Here is a 27,889-nt window from a genome sequence, read left to right as displayed (position 1 = left end):
ACTGTTGTCATAGACATAATGGACAAAAACATATCTCTCAAACTTGACACAGCAGTGGATGTCACCGTTGTGTCCCAGACTAGTTCGGTCCAGGCAGGATTCACCTGAGGTGTCTGCCAGACTGAACGAGGATAGGAGCAGAGCAGACCACTAGGGGGTCCATGCAGTCAGAAACACGGGAGCCCGGCCATCGCAGCCCTGGGCCTACTCATCCGTGTCGACAGCATAGTCATGGAGACCCTCAACTCCAACTCCCTCAGGCTGTCACCGGCCGAGGTGAGGTACCACAAGCAGCATCAAGCTGAAACCAGAGGCCATTTTCTGTAGGACTCTGCGCTGTTCAGTCAACTGGATCGCAACATGGGGTTTGGCAGATTCCACGTGCAGAGGAATCAGTCGTACACGGCATTCATTACACCTACAGGTGGTTCCACCTCAACCCTCTTCATGCGGCATTGCCTCAGCACCCAATGACTCCCAGTGTGAGGGCTGAGGTCATCGAGGGGCTAGAAGATGTGGTTTGCAACATCAATGACCTCTTGGTGTGGGTGCGGGGCCAGGGAGAGCATGGCGCTCCAAAGCAGGCCTCACCCTGAATGTGGACGGGTGGTGAGAGATGCAGGAGCCCACAAATGTCACCTCAAAAGGGGAGTTGAGGAGTTTTCTGGGGACGGCCAACCAGCTGGGAAATTTAATTCCCTGGCGAGCAAAAAAGGACAAGTTGCTCTGTGACCTCACAGAGAAACCCTACAGGGTCTGGGAGGCGGACCAGGCCCCATGGTTCACCGCGCTGTCGTCTCCTCCTGGGCGGGCCATGCAGGACCCTCATTAGGACAGCAATGCTCAGCCCATGCATCATGTAAGGCTTGGGAGGCGTCCTTCTACAGAGCTGGGAGGAAGGATGGAAGCCTGTGGCTTATGCATCGCATTCCCCTCATCCAAGGCCCAGGTAGAGGAGGAAGGGCTCTGTGTGTTCTGTTGTTCGCTCAGTGTGGTATATGCAAATATGGATAGACCTATATGGATGACCTGCAAATATGGATAAACCTGCAAAAAATAAAGAATATGAATATACTATACCGTGACTCTAGTGTGTTATATAGTATAGCGTTAGCATAACATCTACCATGACTCCAGAGCGTTAATATAGTGTCAGCATAACATATACCATGACTCCAGAGCGTTAATATAGTGTCAGCATAACATATACCATGATATATATATATATATATATATATATATATATATATATATACATAACATGTACCATGACTCCAGAGCGTTAATATAGTATATATATATATATATACATAACATGTACCATGACTCCAGAGCGTTAATATAGTATATATATATATATACATAACATGTACCATGACTCCAGTGTGCAGCATCAGGTAGTGGGCGGTCTGCAGGACATCGGCCGCGTGGGTCAGGTTGTGGTAGGGGTTTCTGTTTCTGCTGTAGCCGGCCTCCAGAGCCTCCACGTACTGGACCAGAGCACCTAGCGGGATCTACACAATACACATTAATACACATCAGTATAAACACACACATTACAAGGACGTTATGAACAGCCTGCCCGCAGAGCCTCCACGCACGGAACCAACCACCTACCGGCTCTACATAATACACACATTAGACACACATTATACACACATTAGACACACATTATACACACATTAGACACACATTATACACTTTGCACACCTAAAACTAGCACAAACTAGCACAGTAGACCTGATCTCTGTCAGACAAAATGTTGTTCCTATGTCTTCACCACCCTTCATATTGGGATGGACATTATGTCTCTGCTCATGCGTACGGGGTGCCGATTGTAAAAATACTGTTACAATTTTTTAGCTGATAAATTTCCAACATTTAGCTCACTTTCCTCACATTTAGCGCATTTTCCTCACATTTGAGACAGAAATTCATGTAAAACAACACGTTATATGTAATTGTCAACAATATGTTCAAATGTAAAAAATACATGTTATATCTAAATCTAAATGTTAAATCTAAATCTAACTCTTAAATTTATATCTAAATGTTAAATGTTAAATCTAAATGTATATCTAAATCTAAATCTTACATTTATTTAGTCGCCAAGTGTAAAGCTAAATATTTAGAAAATATTCAAATCCCCAAGGAAACGGCGCCCAGTGCAGCGGTGAGTTAAGTTGTTTTAATTTCTTTATGCATACTGGAGGGGGTTAGCCACTGTTAACTAACAGTAAGCTGTGTGACGGATGAGTATGCATAAAGAGCTACAATTAAAACAACTTAACTTAATGTTGTGGACTGGACCGGGGGAGCTACACCATGGAGTGCAGCCCCACACCTGCAATAACCGTTCAGCGTCTCCTAGAGCACCAGCCAGGCCTGCCTTCAGGGGGGGGGCGGTGAGGTCTGAAGGCTGCACTGGGCTCCGTTTCCTCTGGGATTTGAATATTTTCTAAATATTTAGCTTTACACTTGGCGACACATTTAGATATAACATTTAGATTTAACATTTAACATTTAGATATAAATTTAAGATTTAGATTTAGATATAACATTTAGATTTATATTTAACATTTAGATTTTGATATAATATATATAATATTATATCTATAATATGTATTTTTTACATTTGAACATATTGTTGACAATTACATATAACGTGTTGTTTTACATGAATTTCTGTCTCAAATGTGAGGAAAATGCGCTAAATGTGAGGAAAGTGAGCTAAATGTTGAAAATTTCACAGTTAAAAAATTGTAACCGAATTCTTACAATCGGCACCCCATACATGCAAGCTCTGTTCACTGAATGCAGCTCTCCGAACTCGCTTACTGGCCGTTGTGGGAGACTTGCAGTGGTCTTTAGGACCATCTAAAGCACTAATGTAGGCAGAAATGACCAAGCATTCACACTTCAAACTACCTGCCAATGCACGACAGTTTAATGGTCAGGTAACGTTGCAGGCACTGAGACAGGCAGTAAATAGCCACATCACACAACTGTATTGCATGGTGGTTTGGCAGAGCATAACCATAAGCACTCACACACATCATACAATGGGGGCTTGGAATGGCTTTTTTCCGTTGGCACTTTCGGCCGTGTCGAGTAAAACTATGCTGCCTTGATTACCATAGTGTCGCATCGTCACTTATTCAACACGGGTGGCAGTAACAACTGAACAAGATTGTTGTAGTTGTAGTTTGTCTACAAACTCACAGATATTTTGGCGCTAATTTTCGATGGTAACCTGCCAGTTCTATGATCAGCTGCTTCTGTCTGGTCGTTCTACACCAAGGAGGGTAACCTGTCAGTTCTATGATCAGCTGCTTCTGTCTGGTCGTCGACACTACTGAGTGTAACTCATAGCCTAATAATCACAGCGGCATAAACAGTGCAGAATTATTTGTGTGTTTGTTGACAAACTACATTATCGTTGGGTTGTTACTGGCCCCAATGTGTTCAGAATAGGCAACTATTCTGAACACATTGGAAACCGTTAGTCTTCTTTGGTCACTAGTCTGCCCTTATTGGCTGATCAGGCTTTGCCCCCATGTGTGTCTTCCAATAATGAAGCCTTCTGATTGGGCTAACCTAAAAGTGGGTTGGCCCGACCCTCCTTGGCCCACCGTGGCTCCAGGCCTGGTCTAAGGTAGTCATTTCAGCATTTCAGCCCATAAACCATCTTCTCTCATATTTACTTTACCTTTTCAAATTCGACCAATCACATGCCATGTGCTCCGCTTAATCGATGCTCAACAGGAGGGCCAGCGACAGACAGAGAAGCTTTTCAACCACTTATGCTTGGGTACTTGAGATGCCATTGATCCCCTAACAACCAGGGGCCTCATGTACAAAGCTTGCTTACGCACAAAAAAGCTGCGTAAGCAACTTCTCACGCAAACGTTCGGATGTACAAAGACTGACTTTGACTGCGGCACATAGAGGCAATGCAGCGCAACAACATTAGGCCTACTCGATCACGAATCATGATGAAGTAATATTGCAATATGAGGCTAGTTCAAAGTGGATTTGAACGTCGGGATGTGTGATCTTAAATGCACTTCAATCATACATTATTGTTGTCGAGACGCATAATGTGACACTGTTGTTGATATTAGGCTAAACGTAAACAGACCCATAAAAATATATTGTTACTATTGGAGTTAAAATGAAATTAAAAGGAAGCCCCAGCAATATTATTTTCAGTGATGACTTGTTTATTAAACGTTACATATTTCATGACCACGCATGACATCGCTAATGGATCTCTCTTCACGCATATGTCGTCAGATTATTGACTGCAGTATTATTATTTGATGTTGCGTGGAGTAAGAACAAGCCATTGTTACTTAAATTCAATCTATCAATGAACCAGTCGGTCGATTTCGAATTGTGTACATATTATTGACACCTTGGGTGTATGGGAACAACTGTCAGCATGCATCCAAATAAATGAGAATATAAAAGCATGCGCAAAATGTGGCAATAATCGATAGGTTGACAATGGCAGTGTTGGCCTTGTTAGAAGATGGTCGCATTCGAAATGAAGGGGTGTACTGCGACAATTATGATTTTTTGGGCAAAGGTGAGCCGATCCCAAATCACAGCTGCCACCCTTTGCTCAAATAGGGCGAGCTCCCCGACTCCGCCCCGCTGCCTGTCTGACCCACACTTCTCCGGTGGGCAGACACCTTTCTTTTTACGTCCACCTTGATGTCCGACCACTTTTTTTAATGTCAGCCAGAGTTCGGCTTTTGGCCCCAACCTCATTGACCGACTTGGCAACGTTTTCCCACGCCAGTTTTTTGCTTTTGGTGCTGATTCCGGAGGAAAGAGAGCCAAACAAGATCTTATTTCTGGCCTCTACCTCCGAAATCAGCACCTCCACCTCGCATTCACTAAAGTTATTTTTTCTTCCTTTCTCCATTTTCTCCTTTCTCCTAACGAGCGCACTACTGCAGGTTCATTTATACGAATTAGCATATTAAATGAGGGAGGAGACTGGGTGGAGAGACGGGCTCGTGCACGTGCGCACAATTTCACGTTAATTGGGATGTACAAAGAGAATCTGCGTGAAATCGTGCTTACGCAAGGATTGATACATCCAGATTTATTTGTGCGCAGCAGCTTTCCAAATTTTGGCGTCCGCAAAGTTTTAGTTAGAAATCCACGCAAGTCTTAGTACATGAGGCCCCAGGTCTTTATCATTTGCTGATTCTTCCCCTGAATGAACCTCTACATACAGAGTCTATGTACCAGACTCTATATACAGCCTCTATATACAGCCTCTATGGACCTGACTGTATATACAGCCTCTATGTACCTCTATGTACCTGACTCTATATACAGCCTCTATGGACCTGACTCTATATACAGCCTCTATGTACCTAACTGTATATACAACCTCTATGTACCTAACTGTATATACAACCTCTATATACAGCCTCTATGTACCTGACTCTATATATAGCCTCTATGGACCTGCCTCTATATACAGCCTCTATGGACCTCTATGTACCTGACTCTTTATACAGCCTCTATGGACCTGACTCTATATACAGCCTCTATGTACCTCTATGTACCTGACTCTATATACAGCCTCTATGGACCTAACTGTATATACAGCCTGTATACACAGCCTCTATGGACCTGACTCTATATACAGCCTCTATGGACCTGACTCTATATACAGCCTCTATGGACCTGACTCTATGTACAGCCTCTTTGAATGTAGGAAAGCTGAGTGCAGATGGAGAAGGACCGAGCTGTCAACCATCTACACATGAAAGAATTATCATTCCTGCTTAAGAAATCATGAACTGTCTACTTAGCTTATTATAACTGATTACGCCAACAGACTTTAGAGAAGCTGCCTCCCTCCTCCTTCTCAACCCTTCTGTTGGAGACACACTCCCTGTCTCCGTTTGGAAACAGCTGGATAAAGAGTCTAAACATCTCCCTGGCAGCTGGTTACATCCCAGACTACTCAAGATAACTACTTAGCTAATAGAAAATGTACATCTCCCTTAGTCTCTTTATCTGCTCATCTGCTGTGTGGCGTTCCCCAGGGAACAATACCCGGGCCCCTTCTGCTCTCCCTCATATAACCTCTGGCAAGCTGCTTTTGGGGCGCCTCTTATCACTACCACACAGACATGTTCAGTGGTACCTGTCCTTTAAGCCAAGAAAAACATCAAACCTTATTAAGCTCCCCAATCTACATCTATAAATCTATAATCCATAATGGCAAACCAAAAACAGTTCTTGCGTGTGGCTCGGAACCTATAGCCTGGAGGGTTCTCCTCCACTCACTGACCACACAGCTGCGCCCCTGAATCCACCACCAGGAACCTCGGGCGTCCTTCAGTCATGAACATAAACCTGAGGGCCACCTCACGAAGCTGCTCCAATCCAATATAGAGTGTGTGTGTGGGGGTATAGAGTGTGAGTATATGTGTATGTGTGTGTGTGTGTGTGTGTGTGTGTGTGTGTGTGTGTGTGTTTGTGTGTGTGTGTGTGTGTGTGTGTGTGTGTGTGTGTGTGTGTGTGGGGGGGGGTATAGAGTGTGTGTGTGTGTGTGTGTGTGTGTGTGTGTAAGTTTACCCTGTATCTGTTGATAAGGTCATATCGGGTCAGGAGGTCATAGGTCAGGAACTTGAGGGCATGTTCTCCTGTCGCCTCTTGGAACACGAAGACATCAAAGGACCACTTGTCTACTTCCTGGAAACAACCATTCACAAGCTGTCACCGCCGCCACCACTCCACGGAGGCGAAAGCTATGATGTCACATCCTGTTTACCTTGAGAGAGGCGAGAGCGGCTGGAGGGTAGGTGAGACCGGCCATGTTGGATGTACGCCTGTAGATCCTTAAGATATAGAAAATATAATCTAAATCATATGTTCTATATATTATACATTATAGAATATAGTACCAGCTGGGTGCCTGGCTGTAGATCCTTTAAAGATCCCATTTCATGCTTTTTAAGGGTTAATAATTGCATTTGGGGATACTTCTAGAATAGGGTTACATGCCTTTATGTTAACAATACCCCTTATTATTCTCACACTATTTCTGCAAAACCAATTTCAGCATCTTTCAAAAACATTCTGATTTGTATCACGTCGCTTTAAGGCCCCCCTCCCGAGTAGCCCAGTCTGCTGTGATTGGTCAGCACACCCACTCTGTTGTGATTGGTTGAGCGCTTTGCGTGTGTGTCGGCAAATTCACACCCCCGAGAAGTTGTAAACATTGCGGGTAGCTGGGATTCGGAACTCCTGCACTGCCCACGTCACACTGTTATGGAAGTTAAGTTTGAGTGCAAACAGGCTGTTTCACACACTTACTGAGGGGCGTGTTTGGTGTGCGCGAATACGCCCCCTGGCTTGGACGATTTTTCTAGACGTAAAACATGTACTGTATACATAAGGCATATAACCGTCTAAAGCAAAAGGTCTACAAAGCATAACACCAGCCCTTCAAGGTGTTCACCAGCCTCCTCCTGCCCCTCACCTCTCCACGAAGATGCCGGCCTGCACGGCGTGGACGATGCTCCTGAACCGGGGCTTCTCCTCCGGCCGGCGCCGGGCCACACCCAGCTTCCTGCTGAAAGTCGACGCCAGCCAATAGCGGACCTCGCTGGGCACCGACTCCGCCTGCAACTCACTGAGCTCATCCTCAGTATCCAGCAGACGTCTGTGGGGGCACATACACACACGCACACACACACACGCGCACTCACGCACACGCACACACACGCACACGCACACGCACACTCACGCACACACACACACACTGTTGTCAACATGTGTGACCTTTGTGGGTCCTCTCTGCCGTTGGGGGTTGTGTGTTCTGGGCGTACCTGCTCTCGTCAACGTAAACCGCCTCCAGGACAGAAGCAGCCAGCTCCAGGTTCCTTCTGAGCTCCGCCAGGTCCACCAGCCCCTCGTCCATCTGGGCCAGAACCCCCCGGAGCCTAGACATCACAGCACACCATCAGGTCTAATGCTGTAGCCATAGGGTCTAATGCTGTAGTCATAGGGTCTAATGCTGTAGCCATAGGGTCTAATGCTGTAGCCATAGGGTCTAATGCTGTAGTCATAGGGTCTAATGCTGTAGCCATAGGGTCTAATGCTGTAGTCATAGGGTCTAATGCTGTAGCCATAGGGTCTAATGCTGTAGTAATAGGGTCTAATGCTGTAGTCATAGGGTCTAATGCTGTAGTCATAGGGTCTAATGCTGAAGTCATAGGGTCTAATGCTGTAGTCATAGGGTCTAATGCTGTAGCCATAGGGTCTAATGCTGTAGTCATAGGGTCTAATGCTGTAGTCATAGGGTCTAATGCTGTAGTCATAGGGTCTAATGCTGTAGCCATAGGGTCTAATTGGGGGGATGTCATACACCAGAGGATTTTCAAGAATTTGCTACGAGAGAGAAACCTGTCTAGCAGGCTGTGAAGGAGCTAAAGCAGTCTTCTGCTACCAGTGGCGGTTCTAGGGGGGGGCCAGGGGGGGCCAGTGCCCCCGTAACTCTGAGTCCGGCCCCCCCTGTGGCCCCCCCAAACGATCCAACCCCCCCCGTCGACAATCGCGCCCGCAGTAGCGCTCGTCCGCGATCCAACCCCCCCCCCCCCCCCCGTCGACAATCGCGCCCGAAGTAGTGCTCGTCCGTGATCCAACCCCCTGTCGACAATCGCGCCCGCAGTAGCGCTCGTCCGTGATCCAACCCCCCCACCCCCGTCGACTGAGATGAGATTTGCGGCTATTGGCAGGGTGAACATTACCATTCAACTCCAACTCCAAGATAGTTTGACTGCACTCCATTTGAAATGTTGTAAAGGTTGTGAAAGCTCTAGAGCTTTAGGATGTGAACCAGAATAGTGCAGAGTCAGGTGTAGAACGCCATGGACAGGTGAAGGAGAATGAGAACCGATGAGAGGGACGAGGCTCTGGCAGCACGTGACTCAGTCACCACGAGGAGAGCTGTCTCAGTGGAGTGTGCGGTCTTGAAGCCTGACTGATGAGGGTCAAGCAGATTGTTTCGTGAGAGATAGGAGGACAGTTGGTTAGAGATGGCATGTTCCAGTGTTTTAGAAAGGAATGAAAGAAGAGATACTAGTTGTAGGTCTAGATGTCGCTGGTGTGTTCCCATGAAAACGATTTTTGGTAAGGTTTATTAGTAAACAGTATAGACACATGTCTGAATATACATATATCATATAAAATATTACAAATCATTTGATGATCTATACCGGGGCGACTGGTATCTTCACGCTTCAACACTGTCTATGACAGCAGCTCTGCCCAGTGATGGAGACTCTGAAGTTCTGGAAGATGCATGAGCAATTTTAACCCAAACATGGCATTGAGAAAGACAGAGCTTATGGAGTAACGCTACGTAAATTCTGACTGTAATGTTTAATAAATATTGTTAAATCTATAAAATGCATGAATTGTAATATTTGTCTCACAATGCCGCACTGCTTATTATGTGGTTGGTGTGTTATATCTTTAGCCATGGTAATGACTGGCTTGCAACTAGCTTGGGTTTGGTTGCTAGGTCAGCGCACTGTGAGGATTGAGGTCAGTGTGGAGGAGGGCAGCCCAGGTGCACCTGCAGGGTGGGGTTCTATCAAAAGCCAAGAGATGGTGCAGCGTCCTGGCCCCAAGCCTGGCCCAGGCTCTCTCTCCTCTTCCTGTGTGTGTGTGTGGATTGGTGGGCTCTCCGGTTCACCCGCCACGTCATCTGATCAGTGTACACAAATATTTACCCTTCACTTCCTCTGCTCAATCTACACTGAGTGTTGATCTCCGTCTTCCCTTCCACTCATCTCCAGAAAGTTGTCGCGCGACATTGTGACGTCACGGGAGCGCCGTGACTATTTATACTCGCGCTGGTGGCCACGACACTATTTGCAGTCTTCTCCTAAACAGAGGTGTCGCCACTGAGGAAAGGCTACCGACTTTTTACTATTTCCACACACTAGAAGAAGAATAAAATGTAAACAATGGCAGAGCTGGCAGCAGCAATGATGTCACAGTCAATGTCAGCACTTACGTAAAACCACGGTTTATTAGCGGGAAAAAATATTATATATATATAAAATATTATATATAATATATAAAATATAAATATATAAAATATATATATAAAATATTTATATATATATATATATATACACACACCACACAATAAAATTGGCATGTGGCCTCATCCCTTCCAACATTAGTTGCGATTTCTCGCCATGAATTTCTGCACCTCTGGGCATCCCTGTGTTCTTTCATTGAAGTATCATACAGGTGCCTATAGAGGCGCACTTGCTCGGAAAGCTTGCCTTCGAAATGTTCCATCTTGTGCTTCTGCTTTGTCACGCGCCACTGAAAAAAAAAGAGTGGTGCGCGACACGGCGTGACAGGGCTTAAATCCTGTCGCGCCGGCGAGATCTACGTCATTTTGACGTCACATTGTCGCGCGACAACTTGGGAACGGCGAGTATACTGGGGCCTTAACTCTTGGCTGCTTAGTATCGTAGTACTTTTTCCACCCCTAAGTATTTAGTGTGATGGTGTTTTCCCCCAGTCCCACGTCCTGGTTTCAGCCTGTCCACCTGTCCTGCAGGCCCCCTCTATCAAGCCCACAAGGCAGACCCACTTGTCTACCTCCTACTCAGACCGGGCTGTAGTTTTAGAACAGCTTAGAGGAAAGGCCTTGCTGGGCACCAGTCAAGCAGTTTTTAATGAAAGAAATACGATAAAAGTGACATGAGTCTCTGCTTTGCAGTTGAAAAAAGACCTTGTGGAGGACGCCATCTACTCAAGAGAAGTGTCATCAGCTAAAGCCACAGTTGAAATGGAGATGCAGGTCTCTCTAGCTGGTCTCTCTAGCTGGTCTCTCTAGCTGGTCTCACTAGCTGGTCTCACTAGCTGGTCTCTCCAACTGGTCTCTCTAGCTGGTCTCACTAGGTGGTCTCACAAGCTGGTCTCACTAGCTGGTCTCTCCAACTGGTCTCTCTAGCTGGTCTCTCTAGCTGGTCTCACTAGCTGGTCTCACTATCTGGTCTCTCTAGCTGGTCTCACTAGCTGGTCTCTCTAGCTGGTCTCACTAGCTGGTCTCACTATCTGGTCTCTCTAGCTGGTCTCAATAGCTGGTCTCTCTAGCTGGTCTCACTAGGTGGTCTCACTGGCTGGTCTCAAGAGCTGTTCTATCTAGCTTGTCTCTCTAGCAGGCGCGTGCCGAATGCCCCAAATGGGCAGGTGAGGCAGCAAACTACTTGCAAAAGCATGCTCCCAAACAAATTTTCCTCAGTAAATCATTGCTCCAAGTCTATTTTTAATAATGTGATTTTCACATTAACTATCTAACATCAAATTTTGGATGATGGTGTCGATTCTAGTTGAGTTTCATCCAATGTTGGGGCAGGGCAGCTCAGCGACCGGGTTACTCTGTATGTTTATCGCATAACCCAGCAGGCTGCAATAAGAATTGCAACCCACGCTAAAAGACGCCTATATGGTCGTAAAGTAGTCTGCGCCATGGTCATATTCTAGAACTGTTGTTGTTTTAACTGGAATTATTCCGTCAGTATCTTTCCTCGTTTCTATATCAGATGCAGATATGGCGAGTGGTGTTGCACCTGTGATTAACAGAGTTGAGTTTCTGTTAAAAAACCCATTTGAGAGGTCAAAATTGGAAGAGAAGTTAGCCATCAAACAACTGGACAAGGGGATTTATGGACCACGAGTGTGAGTGATGTGAAGCCTATATATATTTATTACACGGCTCTTCTCAATGCTGTGGAACGCTCCGTTCACTTGCATGGGCCTTCCCGACTTCCGGTGGTGAATTATTTTTTTAATAATGACTAATGAAATAATGAATAAAAAAATAATTAACTTCACACGGTGTGTCTTTTTACAATTAATTTGTTACCAGCATTCGTAGTGTTGATCAGAAGAGAAATAGTCCGCCAAAGACGTTACGTCGTTGATGTCCGCTGGGGTTGATAAGTTACCGGACTACTTGCGGAGTGATACGAGAGACGTGGAAAAAAATCCACTTTCCTTGACAGCGGTCATTATATGCTTAGCAACGGTCATTATTGAAAAATAATTCACCACCGGAAGTTGGGAAGGCCCATGCCAGTGAACAGAGCGTTCCACAGCATTGAGAAGAGACGTGTAATAAAATACAATATTATATCTGTATATAATATGTATATATAAAAAAAATAATAATAATTGTGGGTGTGGTCATAGGCCAGTAGTTTCTGCCCCACTGAAATTTAGGGTCACCGCATGCTACTGCTCTCTAGCTGGTCTCTCTAGCTGGTCTCACTAGGTGGTCTCACTAGCTGGTCTCACTAGGTGGTCTCTCTAGCTGGTCTCACTAGCTGGTCTCACTAGGTGGTCTCTCTAGCTGGTCTCACTAGCTGGTCTCACTAGCTGGTCTCTCTAGCTGGCCTCACTAGCAGGTCTCACTAGCAGGTCTCTCTAGCTGGTCTCACTAGCAGGTCTCTCTAGCTGGCCTCACTAGCAGGTCTCACTAGCTGGTCTCACAAGCTGGTCTCACAACTCAAAGCGGGGCTGCGGTCCAATGGTGGTTCTCTCTAAGGAAGGTTCCTAACTGAGTGAAATGACCCAGAAGTATTTAAGTGGAAGCCATGATAAATGGCTTCCCGCCATGTCAGGCTACATGGCGGTGGTGTTGTCAGTTACGGATGTCACCGTGCTCTGAGTCCTGCTCAAGACAAACACAACCCAACATGAACTGCAAACATCCTAAATCCAAGCAATCTCCCACCCATAAGCCTTTGCACAGAACCCAAACACAGTACCTCGGGCGGCCCCTGTGGGTCGCTGCAGCATGACCTGGTATTCTGGCTAAGACAAGCTAAGGGAACTGGCATCCACCTGATCTTAATCACCACCTCCTCAGCACAGCAGGGCTTTTCTTGCAAATGTGTTAAAAACATTTTCATTTGTTTCACACATTTCTCACACCCTTTTCAAAACATTTAACACAGATCTCATAGAAAGATCCACAACATTTTGGGATTAACTCTGGTAAACAAGAGGAGGACATCTATTAACAGCTGAAGCGATTACTTGCATAATCATGAACCTCTTATGCAACTGTGTGAAAATCCTTTGCACAGCAAATCAGTCCTCATCCATCTAATAAAGACACCTCAGTGTTTCTATTTGTCAATAAGAAGGGTCCGGGGCCCTGGCAGAGGGCCAGAAGAAGAGCAGTTAGAGCACAAGCAGGCGTGGACAGGCCATCGGGCGTACCAGATTGCCCGGTGCACCGACACACATTTTTGGGCTGGGGCTGTCATAATTGAATAAAAATATAAAAAAAAAAAATAATAATAATTTGTATCGACTGTGCGGTATGTGAGACATGAAACGCGGCCCATTGGTTGATTATCAATTTTTGAAATCTCTCAGCCCTCCCCTCTCTCTTCGGCCCCTCCCATTCGATTTTGCCATTTGAGCAGCTGACCGTTGGAGAGAAGGTGTCCGAGGTCTGTGCAAATGGATGATAAACCACAAAAGCGCAAGGGGGGCGCAGAGAAGCTATGACAAAAAAGGCTCAAAAGCCTACAAGTAGACGCAGCAAAATAACCCAAAATCACAGATATGTTTACCAGTGCCACCACAAGTTGGACTGCAGCAGCGGGTGAGGACGCGGAGAGGAGAAAACTTAAAATAAGTCAAAGAGTGGCCGGCCTCAGAACGCACTCAACTTTCTGAGATCTGAAGTCAGTCATGATTGGTCTAAATTGTTGTCAATCTTGACGCAGTACAACAAGCAAACCTATCAAATTTCTTTGTGCAGACACACACGTAGCTTGGAGGTGGTCCCCCCCGTGTGTGTGTGTGTGTGTGTGTGTGTGTGTGTGTGTGTGTGTGTTTTTCATGCTTTAAGGTGGCACTTTGAGGAACTCTTTATTTTACATGGATGGTCTTACTGTAGGCCTAATTGTCTTATTTGTATTTTTATAAACATTACATTTTATTAAACATCGAAAAGACATCTCTAGCATTGTTTCTTTGACAACCGCTGTCACTTCAAGATGGGAGTTGTGGCACTGTAGCCATCTCTCCCAAGATGAAAGTCTCTGTAAGTAGTGAAAGAGCATATACATTTTCTAACATGGTTACTCTCTTCCATGTAGGCAATTGTGCTTTATTTTAATTTTTGAAACTACACAAATTTGCGCATATATCCTCTAGTATGTCGTGTGCCCCCGCGTATCGAATAAATAATCATGGTGGGCTGCCATGGCCAAAAATACCAGGGCCATTTTTTGATCCCAGTCCAGCCCTGAACACAAGTTTCAGGTGACATGTCATGGCATGTCAATCATGGCTTGTCCTTCAGAGAGGCAGGACAAAGGAATTTGAACAAATGGAAGCAGGTGAGTCACAATGTTAAAGAACACAACTGTGTCATTCAGCTTTACTATCTTGCCCTGTTGGCAGAACTGTTACTTCTCCTCACTGCCTCGACTGGGAACACATGGACTGGGATGAGAACCTGGGCCTTCAGGAGCCAGTCGGCTGAACAGACTATGACCATGTAAAGTATAAACAAATGGTGCAGACATATAGCACAAAGGAAGGTTCAACCATTCATTTTGATTGCAGCGGTTTGTATTTTGTTGTATATTTTGTAATGATTGATTGAAGAATGTATAACTATGACCAAAACTAAAGCATTTTGCAAACTCAATGTGTCATGTTTGCCAGCGACCGAAGTAGTAATAGTGTTTAATGATGTAGTGTTTAATGAATTAGTCTTTAATGATGTAGTAATAGTGTTTAATGATGTAGTCATAGTGTTTAATGAAGTAGCGTTCAATGATGTAGTCATAGTGTTTAATAATGTAGTGTTTAATGATGTAGTCATAGTGTTTAATAATGTAGTGTTTAATGATGTAGTCATAGGGCCCTATTGCACCCAGTGCAATTGACTTTCTACACCGACGCATGTATCGTTGCTAGTTTGCACCCGGCGTGAAGCTGATTTGCCCCCGCAGCAAACTCGGGCCTGGAGAGGTGTGTCCCGGCACAAATGATACTTGGTGCTATTTTAGTGATCGAAAAAGCAATTGCGCCACTGACCGGAAAATACCTGGTCTAAATGCCCTAATGGATAGCGCAGTTGGTGTTGCTATTTTGATGTGCCGCAGGTCGAAACTGCAACATAAGCTTACACACACGCAGGCTATACACAGCACAAACATGCAAACGATTAGCCTAATTGAAATATTATGATTGTTCATATGTGTGAAACTGCATAGAAATAGCATGTGGATTGTGGAAACATTTTTTTTCCATAGGGGCTGCATGAATTTACACCGTAGAAGGCTATGCCATGCGTTAAAATAATAATAATAACAATAATAAACTCGAGCAAAGTATATCCCAGCCTTCCAAAACAAAATCTCGTTTTAGGGTAAATTATAACATTGGGAATCATTTGGGAAAGAACAGCTGATACAGCAGTAAGTACTTTTAAAACAATGCATCTGCAAACACTGTATAGCAAACACATATTTTCTTGACACAGACATTGTGTAAAAGCCCATAACTTTTAGGATTGATGAGTATTTTATCGTGAGAAAACATAGTTTTACCGCGAGTGAGTGTTTAAAAAAATTAATGAATGCGGGTGATGCTTAATGAATCTGTTTAAACACACGCAAACTAAACACGTAATGCATAATACAGTCCATGGCAATGTATACTAACGGGGCGACACATGCATATTATGAACACAAGTCGATAACGTTAATGTATACAATACTGATAACAAACGATGTTTGTTAATGTATTGCCGCATATCATTAAATAGACCCACAGTTGCAGCCACAGGACCGCATATCATAGCCTATGTGTTGTACATGACAATGTAAATGACAACTCAGTGTTTCTGAAGTTGTAGAATAAAACGCTATTCCATGTGTGAATTAGGCCTATTATTTGGCCATAAACTGAGCCATTTGAAGTTTGAAATTCTTGTGGTCATGCATCTGTCTCAGCAGAGACAGAGCGCAAACGCGCTGTCAAAATATCAAGTCAAGTTCAAATGCGCTGGCTCTTAAGCGAGATGGGAGATGACACTCTCATTGGTTTATTGCATGTTACGCCCAAAACACACGTACAGGTTTCAGACCAACCCGTTTTAGATTTGCGTCAGGCACAAGAGTCATGTATCCGCCAGTATAATAGCAACAGCGCCAGAGATCCGCCCACAAAGCTACTTGCGTTTTGCGTTTCATACTTTAATTTCAGATAAAATAGGGCCCATAGTGTTTAATGATGTAGTGTTTAGTAAAGTACAGTAGTTTTCAACAAAACGTAATATTTTCTTTCTTAAAAAAAAGAGTTAAACAAGATATTTGTATATATTTTTTGGGATCCAATCAGAACTTACGGACCGTTGGGTAAGACAAGCACCCTGAAAACAATGGATGGTCACGTTCACCACGCTTTTACTGTCCGTCCGTCTCCTCATCACTCCTCTGCTCTCTACAGCTTGTCCTTTACCTGTGTGTGTGTGTGTGTGTGTGTGTGTGTGTGTGTGTGTGTGTGTTTGTGTGTCTTACCTCTGGGACGTGCTTTTGAACTTGTGCCTGTTAACAGAAAGAGAGGTAATTAGAAACACTGTTCAGATATCTCTCCCCCTCTACCCTCTCATTTGATTCATTATTTATAGCATGACAGCAACATGCTTGCATTGCCAAAGCCTCACATACAGGGCCAGCAGGGTCTTATCAGGTGGGGGCAATACAGAGGGGACGGCTGGGATTATGTTTACACCATTTAAAAACAAGGATTTGACTTTGATTATTTTGACTTGGTGGTTGGGCTTTTCAAATACAGCATTCTCGCTCTCTCTCCCTCACTCTCTCTGTCACTATTCCCCATCTCTCTCCTCTGTCCCTGTCTGTCTCTGTCTGCACCATCTCTCTCTCTCTCCCCCCTCTCTCTCCCCTTGCCTCTGTCTCCTCTCTATATGTCCCTCCATCTTTCTTTCCCTCCCTCTTCTCTCTACCTCTGTCTCTCTCTCTCTCTTTCTCTTCTCCCCTGCCGTGTGTTTGTCTCTCTCTCTCTTCTCCCTCTCTCTACCTCTGGTCTCTCTCTCTCTGTCTGTGTGTGTGTGTGTCTCTCTCTCCCCCTCTCTCTCCCTCTCCCTCCCTCTCCCCCTCATTGTCTCACTCCTCTCTCCCCTCCTCTCTCCTTCTCCCCCTCTCTTTCTGCAGCATAATGCCTTGTCGTTGCCATAGAAACACAAGGAGGAACTTTGAGCGGACTCCACCAACGCAGCGAACACACAAACACACACACACAATGTGTTTATGTACCTATCTATAAATGTCTGCATTGCTCTGAATTACTGTGTGCATTAATGAATCTGTGTGTGTGTGTGTGTGTGTGTGTTTTTTCTGTGTTAGTGAGTGCTTCAGTATTCAGTGTGTATATGTGTGTGTGTATAACAGTGTGTATGTATTAGTGTGTCTTTGATGTACTACAGTTTGTAAGCAGAGAAGCGAGCAATATGAGTTTAAAGCTCTGGTTCTGTTGTCATGGTTACTGTTACGAGCCCACATTAAAAACGTGTGAACAACTAACATAATAACTCAAAGAAACTGATTTTCTGGAAAGAAAACGTTTTGTTTATTTCTTTGCCATGTATCTGTTTGGTTAACAGAATGAGACGGTTGCCACAAAAACAGAAAAGAAAACGCAACCGCTCCCACCATAAAATAAAAGATCAAAGATCAACAAAGATCAAAAATAATACATACGGATTGAACAAACGAGTTCTGGGTTAACAAAAGAAAAGTGTGACCAGCCAGTGTCTGCCATGTCGAGGGTGTGAGAGAGAGAGAGACAGCCATCTTGGAAGCAGGCAGGCTTAAATACTTGGGGGGGCCGGCCTTTTGTCAATCAGTCACTCCGAAGGTAACGCCCAGTCTCCTCCTACTAGGAACATGGAGGCAGGACCCATAACAGTTACCGATGGGTCACTATCTCACCACTCAGTCTGTCAATCACACCATTACCATGGAAACAACACTGCTGATCCCTTGTTTACACTTCTACCTCTACTTCACCCCTAGCTCACCTATATCTATATTGGTAATTATATGCCAACTCTATATATATATAATTTCTGTCTCACCATCTATACAGTATCTCAGCTCCTCATCAGTTAAATCCATACCTATTATATCTCAACCATAACTAGCTCTCAATTATCGCTTAAAGGTCCCATGGCATGAAAATTTCACTTTATGAGGTTTTCTAACATAAATATGAGTTCCCTTAGCCTGCTTATGGTCCCCCAGTAGCTAGAAATGGCGTTCGGTGTAAAACGAGCACTAGGTATCTTGCTCCGCCTTTGAAAAAACAAGGCTCAAACAAGCTGATTTGGAATTTTTGGACATGTTACCTCCCCTTCTCTGCTTTGCCCACCCAGAGAATTCGGCCCGCCAATGAGACAATGAGCCACGACCGTGCAAGCGCCACCTGTGTGTGTGTGTGTGTGTGTGTGTGTGAATACACACACTGTAACGCAAGTGTTGTACACTTGTTATTTGGATAACCGTTCTGCTGTTGGTGTTATGGCACATAACACACAACACAATAACGCAAGCTTGCATTTGGTGAAAAGACTAGACTGCGTCGGGTTCTCTGACGTCTCTGGTATTTCCACAACGAGACTCGTAGTGGGGGTTATCTCAGCCATGGTTGAGATGGAATTGGGGGAAAGGAACTTTGGCTTTGAATCCCTGAAGTACATGAACCGCGACATGGAGGAGAAAGGGATTGTTGACCGCGACTGTCTCCCGCTGGAGCCCCGCTGCCCGCTGCCGTGGCACCAACGCCTCGGCAGTGGGCAGCGGGCAGCGGGCAGTGGGCAGCGGGCAGTGGGCAGCAGGCAGTGCCGAGGCACCACTGCCCGGCGCCCGCTGCCGAGGTGGTTGTGCCTCGGCCGCGGGCAGCGGGGCTCCGGTGGGAGACAATCACGGTCAACAATCCCTTTCTCCTCCATGTCGCTGTTCAGTCTACTTCAGATTGATGTGGAAGTGGAAGAACCAGAGACGTCGGAGAACCCGACGCAGTCGTTTGAGCTTCATAATATCGTCTGGAGGCGCACACAGATTTTTGCCATGATAATATATTATATGATATAGATATCTATGTATAATATGATATTATTTAGATATAGAGATCCAGGACTCCCGCCGGAGCACCCGGAGTGTTCTAGAATATTTACAGAACACAGCCAAAAGCTGCGTGTGCCTCGCCATTGCGATACATCCACTGTAAACACTAGCGCATGGTACCGTGGCCGCAAGCTGCTCAGGGCCACACCCCCACCCTCCACCTGCACCCGCCTCTAAAAAACGGCACATTTGTGGAGAGCTCATTGTGGGACTGGCAACAAGGCTGAATTTCTTAAATGTCTGTACAAAGTACTGTAATAGGGGCCACATAACAGCTATATAAAAACATTCACAAAGTAGCATGCCATGGGATCTTTAACTATATCTTCCCTTACCTATATCTCACCTTTACTTATTTCACATATACCTATACCTCATCTATACTTATATCTCATCTATATACCTATATCTCATCTATACTTATATCTTATCTATCCAGTAACTACTTCTCCTGCCACCCATCGTGCCGTACCACGATCAGTGTCAGGTTATCAACCCGGAGAAGATGCCACCCTAGATCTCGGTGCAGCAACCCTTCCGATCTGTGCCACCCACCGCGCTCTACCTACACTGACTTCGAAGTGATCGGAGGACTCTGGAACTGCCAATCAGCAGTCAAGAAGTCAGACTCCATCTCGGCCTACGTATCCCTCATGACTTTCCACTTCCTGTGATCTACCGACCTCCAGATCCCCTTCGCGATTATTACAATGACACGGATGCCCTTCTCAGCTGCTTCTCAGAAAATGCCACACCACTCGTTGTCCTGGGGGGCTTCAACATCCTGCCAGAGAAGTTGCACTCACCTGAATTAACCAACTTTTTCGCCACCTTTTATTTAAACCCTTCTCCTCCCACACACAGGGGGCCCAGGGGGGGCCCAGGGGCCTCACCTCCACCCTCTGTGAGGGCCCCAAAGCAGACATGAACAGGGTTGAAAGTGTGACTTTTAGTGAATCATGTTTCTTTTATTTGAATACGATCCAGCACAGCTCTGGACTGGGCACTTGGATTAATCTAAAATAATAGCCAACTTTGAACAACGTGTGTAAGGCACACAGCAACCATTCATCAGCTACATGTTCACTTCAAACCCCCGCTTTGAATGAACATAAAATGTCTCTTCAGGACTTAATATCAACTGCTCCTATCAATCTTAATATCTATCTATCTATCTATCTATCTATCTATCTACCTTTTGAGCTTTTGCCTGCAAATCATGCAGATAAGTGACCAAAAATCCATAGAATTAAAAAATAATTATACAAATATGTAGCGTTTGTAAAAATGATTAAAAAAAATATATATACTGTTAATAAATAATACAAAAAAACCAAGCATCATAAATAATAATGAATGTGAAGTGATAACACATATGAATTAATTATATAGCATTGATTAAAAAAAAAAATATATATATATATATAGCATTTGTGTTGTTCTAATCAATATGCTGTCATGAGAAGCTTTGGATCATTAAATAGGCTGGGGAAATTTGTCATAATCATGATACTGGTGTTCAATGAATAAAACCTGCCGTTTCAGTATGTCAATAAAATTTCAACATTAAAAGTATATGTATATTTGTATACTTCGCTAGATAACGTATTTGGGGATCCGAGTGCGTAGTGAGCAGTATTAAGGTGGGGGGGGGAGCTTGTCAGGGTATCAACCACACGATACTCAAGCCCACACCAGGGTTTCACGCTCACAAATACAAATAAATAGAAATAGTAGGCCCTTGTTCGACTGAAAACTGACATTGATGTCTGACATGAAAAGGTGCAGAATAAAGTCCACAAAGATTGTAACGTATTCCAAGAGATTAAAAATCAACTGAATGGACTAAAGCACCCAACAGACCAGTGCCTTCAGAGTAGGGGGTCCTGGACTAAGACTTTAGGTTTAAACTTATTCCTCAGGCCTGACCATCGGCGACTGATCATTGAAGCATATCTTCTTTATTTAGGCCAGGTGTTTGTGACTTTAGCGAGGTTTTAACGGCTCATCAGGGCTTCCCACAGCTGCCTAAAGGCGTCATAATATGACGTTCATATTCAATTTGATGGAAAATATGGGCTACTATTAGCCTACAATACACTATAATAATACACTAATAATACACTATAATATAAGCCATTATAGTATAGGCTACAATAATTATTATAAAACATCTATGACACCAAACAGAGGCCAGTCTCCATGGAGACGGAGCGCTCTGTCCTGTGTGATTACGCATGGTATTCACATCCGTTCTTAACGAACCCCGCAGCGATTAAGCTGAAGCGTTTGACAGACGTACATTTTCAAATACACCTGAATGAACGTTTCAGCGTGTAGAAGAAATGCAGAAATGCATTTCAGCGGAGCAGCAAAGACGCACCGCAGAGTACGAACAGAGAATCACTTCACCAGCGCCAGTGGGTTGATGTGACAGCTGCTGTTCCCAGTGTGCTTTGAGTTGTTCCTCTTCCTCTACAGTCTAGAATGTGTTCCACTTTAAAATAAAATGATTTGATAGTGCCACTACAATTACCCAAAGGTCCAACAAAAAATAAGGACATTTATTTACAGAAAAAGATGAGTCAATCCAATCCAATCTAACCCACAAGAAAATGTTTTTCCTTCTAGAAGCCAAGCAATGCTGTGGTATCATCCATTTAGCACCCCCATCCTCCCCATACTGTGGTATCACCCATTTAGCACCCCATCCTCCCCATGCTGTGGAATCACCTATTTATCCCCCCGTCCTCCCCATGCTGTGGTATCACCCGCGTATCACCCCCATCCTCCCCATGCTGTGGTACGCCCCGTTTATCCCCCCATCCTCTTAATGGAATGTTCTGCTGTTATTTTCCAAATATTATTAAAGACAAGGTTATCAAAGATTTGAATAGTGGAAGATTTAAAGTCAACCCTACTGCAAAGAAAAGGTAGAAACATGTGCACATCCTTTCCGCAACTCCCTGCATAGCAGTGACCTCGCAAAACTGCCAACCTTGTGAGAAAGACAAGTCAGAGAGAGAAAGACAAGTCAAATGTAATGTTCACTATTTTTAAGGAACTAACCAACTAACCACCTATATATTTTATTTACAGAGCCCATGTAAATTTGGGACAGCTCCGAGACAGTGTTCTGGGAGTGCGCTTTAAGGGCTCTTTCCTCTGAACTGTTTGTTTCTAACCCTAGTTAAACCCCTGAATGGTCCGTCATAGGGTGGGGGCCCCGGGGGGCGCCAGTTTAAAACACCCGCTGAGCGTGGGCTGATCACAACTTAGCCCCCATCCTTGAGCCTCCCAGGACAGCCCCATCCAGCACTGGAAATGCTCACAAAGACCATTTGCCTGGGGGTTGAACGCTGTGGGGCGATGGTGCTTTGTCCCCAGTGCCTTGGCTGTGCAGCCACTTTAGACGGTAGAGGTATCGCTCCATCTCTTGTATTCCTATGGCCGAGGAAATCCATGGCTGAACTGGCACTTGGCTCTCTGATGAGACCGGACAGATTGAGTTACTCGAATAGGAGCAGATGTGACAGGTGTTCTGATCTGGAGGGGCTGGTGACGACTTTCACATAAGGTCCCTCCCTGTTACAGAGATTATACTGAAGAAAGTCATCACACAAGTGGACGCCCAAGTTTATGTTTTGACATTACGAACACACAGATCCTCACCTCCAGCAACATGATTGGTCTAAAGAAACATGAAGTGGAAGTAAGTGAAAGTTCTCCCAGATTTCAGTGTGTCTGCCATTAGACATTATTCTAAAGTGTGATTAGTTAGATGTGCCAAGAGATCATGTGAAATCGTTTAAATGTCTACCTTGAGCTTAGTCTTTGTTGTTTTTACCTGTAATTGTACATTGAGAGTGAATTATTCCTTTAAGCACCTTAGTTGATACACTGCTGAGCTGGGTACTTGTACCTAACCTAGGGAGAGCTAGTCATAGTGGTCTGTTGAATCTTATCTTTCAGCCACATATAGGCTCCACAAATACTATTGATAACATGAAAAACACTGATATAATCCACAATTAAAGACAGGTAAAATGTCTGATATAAAAGTATCTGATTTGGGCAATCATGACGCTTTAAATCAGTGTTAATTAAAGTCTAAAAGGGACAGTGGAAGCATGGTTCATGCTATTGTAAAGTGGTTGCGGTGCAAAATAAATGGAGTTAAGGGCTGCGTGGTTTGGAAAGGTATGGTTAGCATTGTGTTAGAGAGAGCGTTTTACAGATATCAGTGCAGGCTCACCAACAGCATCAGTTTATCAGAAATGGATAACCATGGATAGCCATAAACACAAACATAAATGTGCACAGCTGGATTTCTATGAGAGCAACAGATAGGAGGCGTCTGTTGGGGGAGTAACCTTAAGCTGATTGGCTGAAGGGACTAAAGACCTCACCAGAGGGGCTGGTTGAACCAGGTTACTGTTCCATAGTCTAACCGTTAAAGAGAGTATATATTATACATGATCTTCTTGCCACAGCCATGACACAATGATCTTTGATAACGTCATTGAGTGTGGACGTCTATTTAAGTATCCCGCATGCCTGCACAATGTCTCGGAGGAATCACTAAATTATGCCCCTTCCTGTCCACAGGGCCTGCTGGAGCAGCTACCACGCCTCACAGTGCATGTCAACGCAGGAAAATGAAGCCATTGTTCTGGGGAAGAGCCTCCTGCCCGCTGCCAGAGGCCGTCCCCTGGGCACAAGGTGCGCTCTAGTCTCCTTCAGCTCTACGTCGTGCCCTTAACAAGAGCCCACTGTTTCTATTTATTCCTGTTTTTTAAAGTATGATTTATTTATTTTGTCAGTTGTATACTGTCAGTTCTAGGTTGATTCATTAATGTTATGTTTTTATAATATAATTTTTTTTCTTTAATAATGTTCCTGCTACTCTGCTGTCCCCGTCCCCGTCCCACTCCTAAACCCAGTCCTAGTCCCAGTCCCATTCCCACTCCTAATCCCAGTCCCAGTCCCTGATCCAGTCCCAGCTCTTCAGTGTCTGTTCTATACTGACGACTGTCTGTTCTATTCATACTTTGCGGTCACGTGACTACCTTGGATACCTGGAGGGCAACAAACGCTGGCAAAATGGCGACGAACAACGGCCAACCAGGGGAATTGCAGCCTTGCAGATTTCCGATACTTAAATAAATCAACTATTTAGACCATTTGTGACAAAATGTTAAAATTAGATACGAAGAGAAGATAAACATACTCAGAACTTGTGATCCATACACAGCACCCGCTGATGTAGGTTATTCATTGCTTTGAAGCTGGCAAAGACGCTACCAGACTTGGAGTTTGGAGATATTTACATTTATCTCATAGAGAATCCGTCACCTTATACTGCACAAAAATTGAAAGCCTACGAATGGGTTAACAACGCTGTCGTATGGGAGGTGAAAAACAGGAATATCTTCATAATCAAAGCAAAGGTGAATGTTAGGTGAACTATTCCACCATCCACTATGAAATGTCCCCTTTTGTCCGCGATTACATAGCCAATGTGGTCTTATTATAGCCCGATCATTCACTAAAATACACATAGAAAGATTAAAGCATCCAGCATATGATTTCAACAATGTGTTGCTGTTACAGAATACTGCGCGATTTAATCTGCACACGCTATATAGAACAGACAGTTCTATATAGCGCTGAGGACTGTCTGTTCTGTATAGAACAGACAGTCCTCAGTATAGAACAGACAGTCCTCAGTATAGAACAGACAGTCGTCAGTATATGTTCGTGCATTTCAGAAGCAGGGAGATTCCGTACAAAATATATGTCTAATTTGTCAGTTTGCCATGTGTATGCCTGGCACAAATGCTCCCGTTGAACTAATCTTTCCATCACGGCGGTATTTGGACTGAGAGGAACCTAAGGACCGTTCGTGTGGTAAAACTGGCGACGTCCCGATTATGTTACTAGGTTTCGTTGCTGGAGTTCTTGCCCGCCAGTCAGTGGTTGTGACGTCACGTGCAAAGTATGAATACTAAGTTTTACTGCTTTTACTTTGTTGCCAGATTGCAGAACTTGAGAGATGTAATGGACCATACATTTATCTAATCTTAGTAGTTTACACTATAGAATATAAAGAAGATATATACTGAGAACACATTGCTTGTGGAAGTAGTCTGAAGTCCTGGTGCCTTCTGGGTTATGGAGCTCCACTCTGGGAGTGGCTTAGAATACAAACGTCAACGTTGAAGCGCCTAAAACGTTTTTTAGTTTCACTTGTCGTTTTATAGGGTAAACACAATACCAGTATGGAGCGTGAAACTGTTGTTACAGGATGAAACCTACTGTCCCCACACTGATAACACTTCCTACACCTCAATACACATTATTTAGCAAAGTGGAGAAACAACAAGCATGATTATACTGAAACCACACGTGTTGCGTCTTATCATGATTCTGACAGACAGCCCCACTCCATCACCACATCCACACATGGATAATACTTCATAACTTCTTCATGTTATGTTTATATATAACATCAGAGTCGTTAGATCCACATGGGGTCTGTTCTGTTATCTACTCATACTGTTTGTACTCATCTATCATGTATGTTGTATCATGTTTTATTCTATATATTTAGATCCACATGTTGACCATATATAGGCTCTATACATACTATTCTATGTTACACTAGTGTTATAGGGATGTGATATTCAAGTGATCTATAGACTCACATTCCCTTCAAGCGGATCCACATGTTGCCTGTTCTAAATGTTATATTGATGTTATATATAAATCTATAGACTCACATTCTCTTCACATGTTGCCTGTTCTAAATGTTGTATTGATGTTATATATAAATCTATAGACTCACATTCCCTTCAGGCGGATCCACATGCTGTCCGGCTGGTTTTGTCCTGATGCGCTGGGCTCCTCTTCGTCCATCCTGAGGAAGAGGAGGATGTCTGTGAGCTGTTTGCTCTGCTCTTGACTCAGCTACCAGACTCCTCCCACTATCCGTCCTCACATCTTATTGGTTCGGTACGCCCTCCCCCGACCTCCTTCGGAGTGAGTTTACTGAGTTCCACAGCTGGACATTTAAATAGCTAGAATGCTAAACATGTTAAAAAGCTCCAATGCGTTGATTGAATCCATTACTATGGTAACAAGAGAGCAAACAGGGAAGGATGAAGAGCTGAGCAGTGGAACGCGGTTACCGTGGTAACTCCAATGAAAACCATCAGTGGTGGAATTTTCCAAATAGACAGATGCTCTCTCCCCTTCTCTATCTTTATCTCTGCCTTTACTCCTCTCTCTCTCTCTCCCCTTCTCTATCTTTATCTCTGCCTTTCCTCCTCTCTCTCTCTCTCGCTCTCTCCCCTTCTCTATCTTTATCTCTGCCTTTCCTCCTCTCTCTCTTTCTTGCTACATCTTACTCTCCCCGTTTCTCTCACTCCTCTTCTTTCACTCTCTTCTGTGTGTGTGTGTGTGTGTGTGTGTGTGTGTGTGTGTGTGTGTGTGTGTTTAAGAATGCGCATGGTCATTAGCCTATTAATTCATAATTACTGTGATGTCACTAGTCTTTCTGACAGGAAAGGGTTGATGTGTAATGGTGCAGCAGGGTGTCTGGTGGTGCAGCAGGGTGTCTGGTGGTGCAGCAGTCTGTCTGGTGGTGCAGCAGGGTGTCTGGTGGTGCAGCAGTCTGTCTGGTGGTGCAGCAGTCTGTCTGGTGGTGCAGCAGTCTGTCTGGTGGTGCAGCAGGGTGTCTGGTGGTGCAGCAGGGTGATGCATGCAGCATGGTGTAATCTGGTGCATGCAGCAGAGGTGGTGCATATAGCAAGGTGGTGGTTGTAAGGTGGTGCACAGAGTATGGTACATTGTGTTGCAGTATGGTGAATGGAGAGGAGAGCTGCATTCACAACACAGGCAGTGGAGTGTCCTTTGATTTGTCACCATGGAAACACGTTCTTCTGCATAAAAGCAGCTGCTGGTTTTAGACAGAATTAGACTTTAGAATTAGTCAGGTGGAGGGACAGGTGGACCAGCCAGTAGAGACCGACACGGACAGTCTGACAGATGCTGTGTGTCTTTACCTGGCCTGTTATTGTCTCCCCTCACGTACCTGTCACACCGGGTCTGATGAGTGTCTTACCTCAGTTTACTAGCTCCATTGGTATTTCCTCTGAAACATCCCCGCTGCAAACCATTCCTCTTACTGTACTGATGGGCCAGCTGATGAGATGCTTTGATTTGTAGCACAGAATCACCTAAGCCAGCAGAAGAAATGGACGGTCAGTATAGATGATGGTAGATGGGTTGGTGTTTGGCATCAATGGCTAGGATCACTGTTCCATGTCAGGCCTGAGCCCACTATGGAGGGTTAGGGGTTATCTTAGGGTCTGTAAACATGGTCCAGGTGTTCTGTAGCCAAGCTTAACTATGGCACAGAATGTGCCAAATATCAGTATAATTAATAATTGACGTGTAATTGACTAATTGACGTTCCACATTATAATGTTAATACATTAAGACCATGGTGAGGGTTTTAAAACACACAGTCTATAAAACACAGAAGAATAGAGAGTGGTACCGCAACCATCGGAATGAATTATGTTTTTTTTTATTGACTGAAATCAGCTCACACCAGATCACAGTCGCGTTGTATCTGT

At 44.4% G+C, this 27,889-nt stretch overlaps 1 protein-coding gene across 1 annotated transcript in view; it reads right to left on the bottom strand.

The window, feature by feature from the left end:
- pde1a (phosphodiesterase 1A, calmodulin-dependent) overlaps positions 1 to 26,165 on the bottom strand; it is a gene marked incomplete at its 5' end in the record, with an annotated part of 39,695 nt that extends 13,530 nt beyond the window's left edge. The window contains 7 exons of the mRNA XM_084478960.1: positions 1,374 to 1,514; positions 6,610 to 6,726; positions 6,806 to 6,872; positions 7,517 to 7,699; positions 7,866 to 7,979; positions 16,620 to 16,646; positions 26,095 to 26,165. Of these exons, the coding sequence (XP_084335086.1) occupies positions 1,374 to 1,514; positions 6,610 to 6,726; positions 6,806 to 6,872; positions 7,517 to 7,699; positions 7,866 to 7,979; positions 16,620 to 16,646; positions 26,095 to 26,165 (720 nt within the window). The remainder of the gene's footprint in view (positions 1 to 1,373; positions 1,515 to 6,609; positions 6,727 to 6,805; positions 6,873 to 7,516; positions 7,700 to 7,865; positions 7,980 to 16,619; positions 16,647 to 26,094) is intronic.
- Positions 26,166 to 27,889: the final 1,724 nt, after the last annotated feature.

Source organism: Micromesistius poutassou (assembly GCF_964030765.1).
Source record: "Micromesistius poutassou genome assembly, chromosome: 14".
Taxonomy (NCBI): domain Eukaryota; kingdom Metazoa; phylum Chordata; class Actinopteri; order Gadiformes; family Gadidae; genus Micromesistius; species Micromesistius poutassou.
This window is presented reverse-complemented; position numbering and strand designations above follow the sequence as displayed.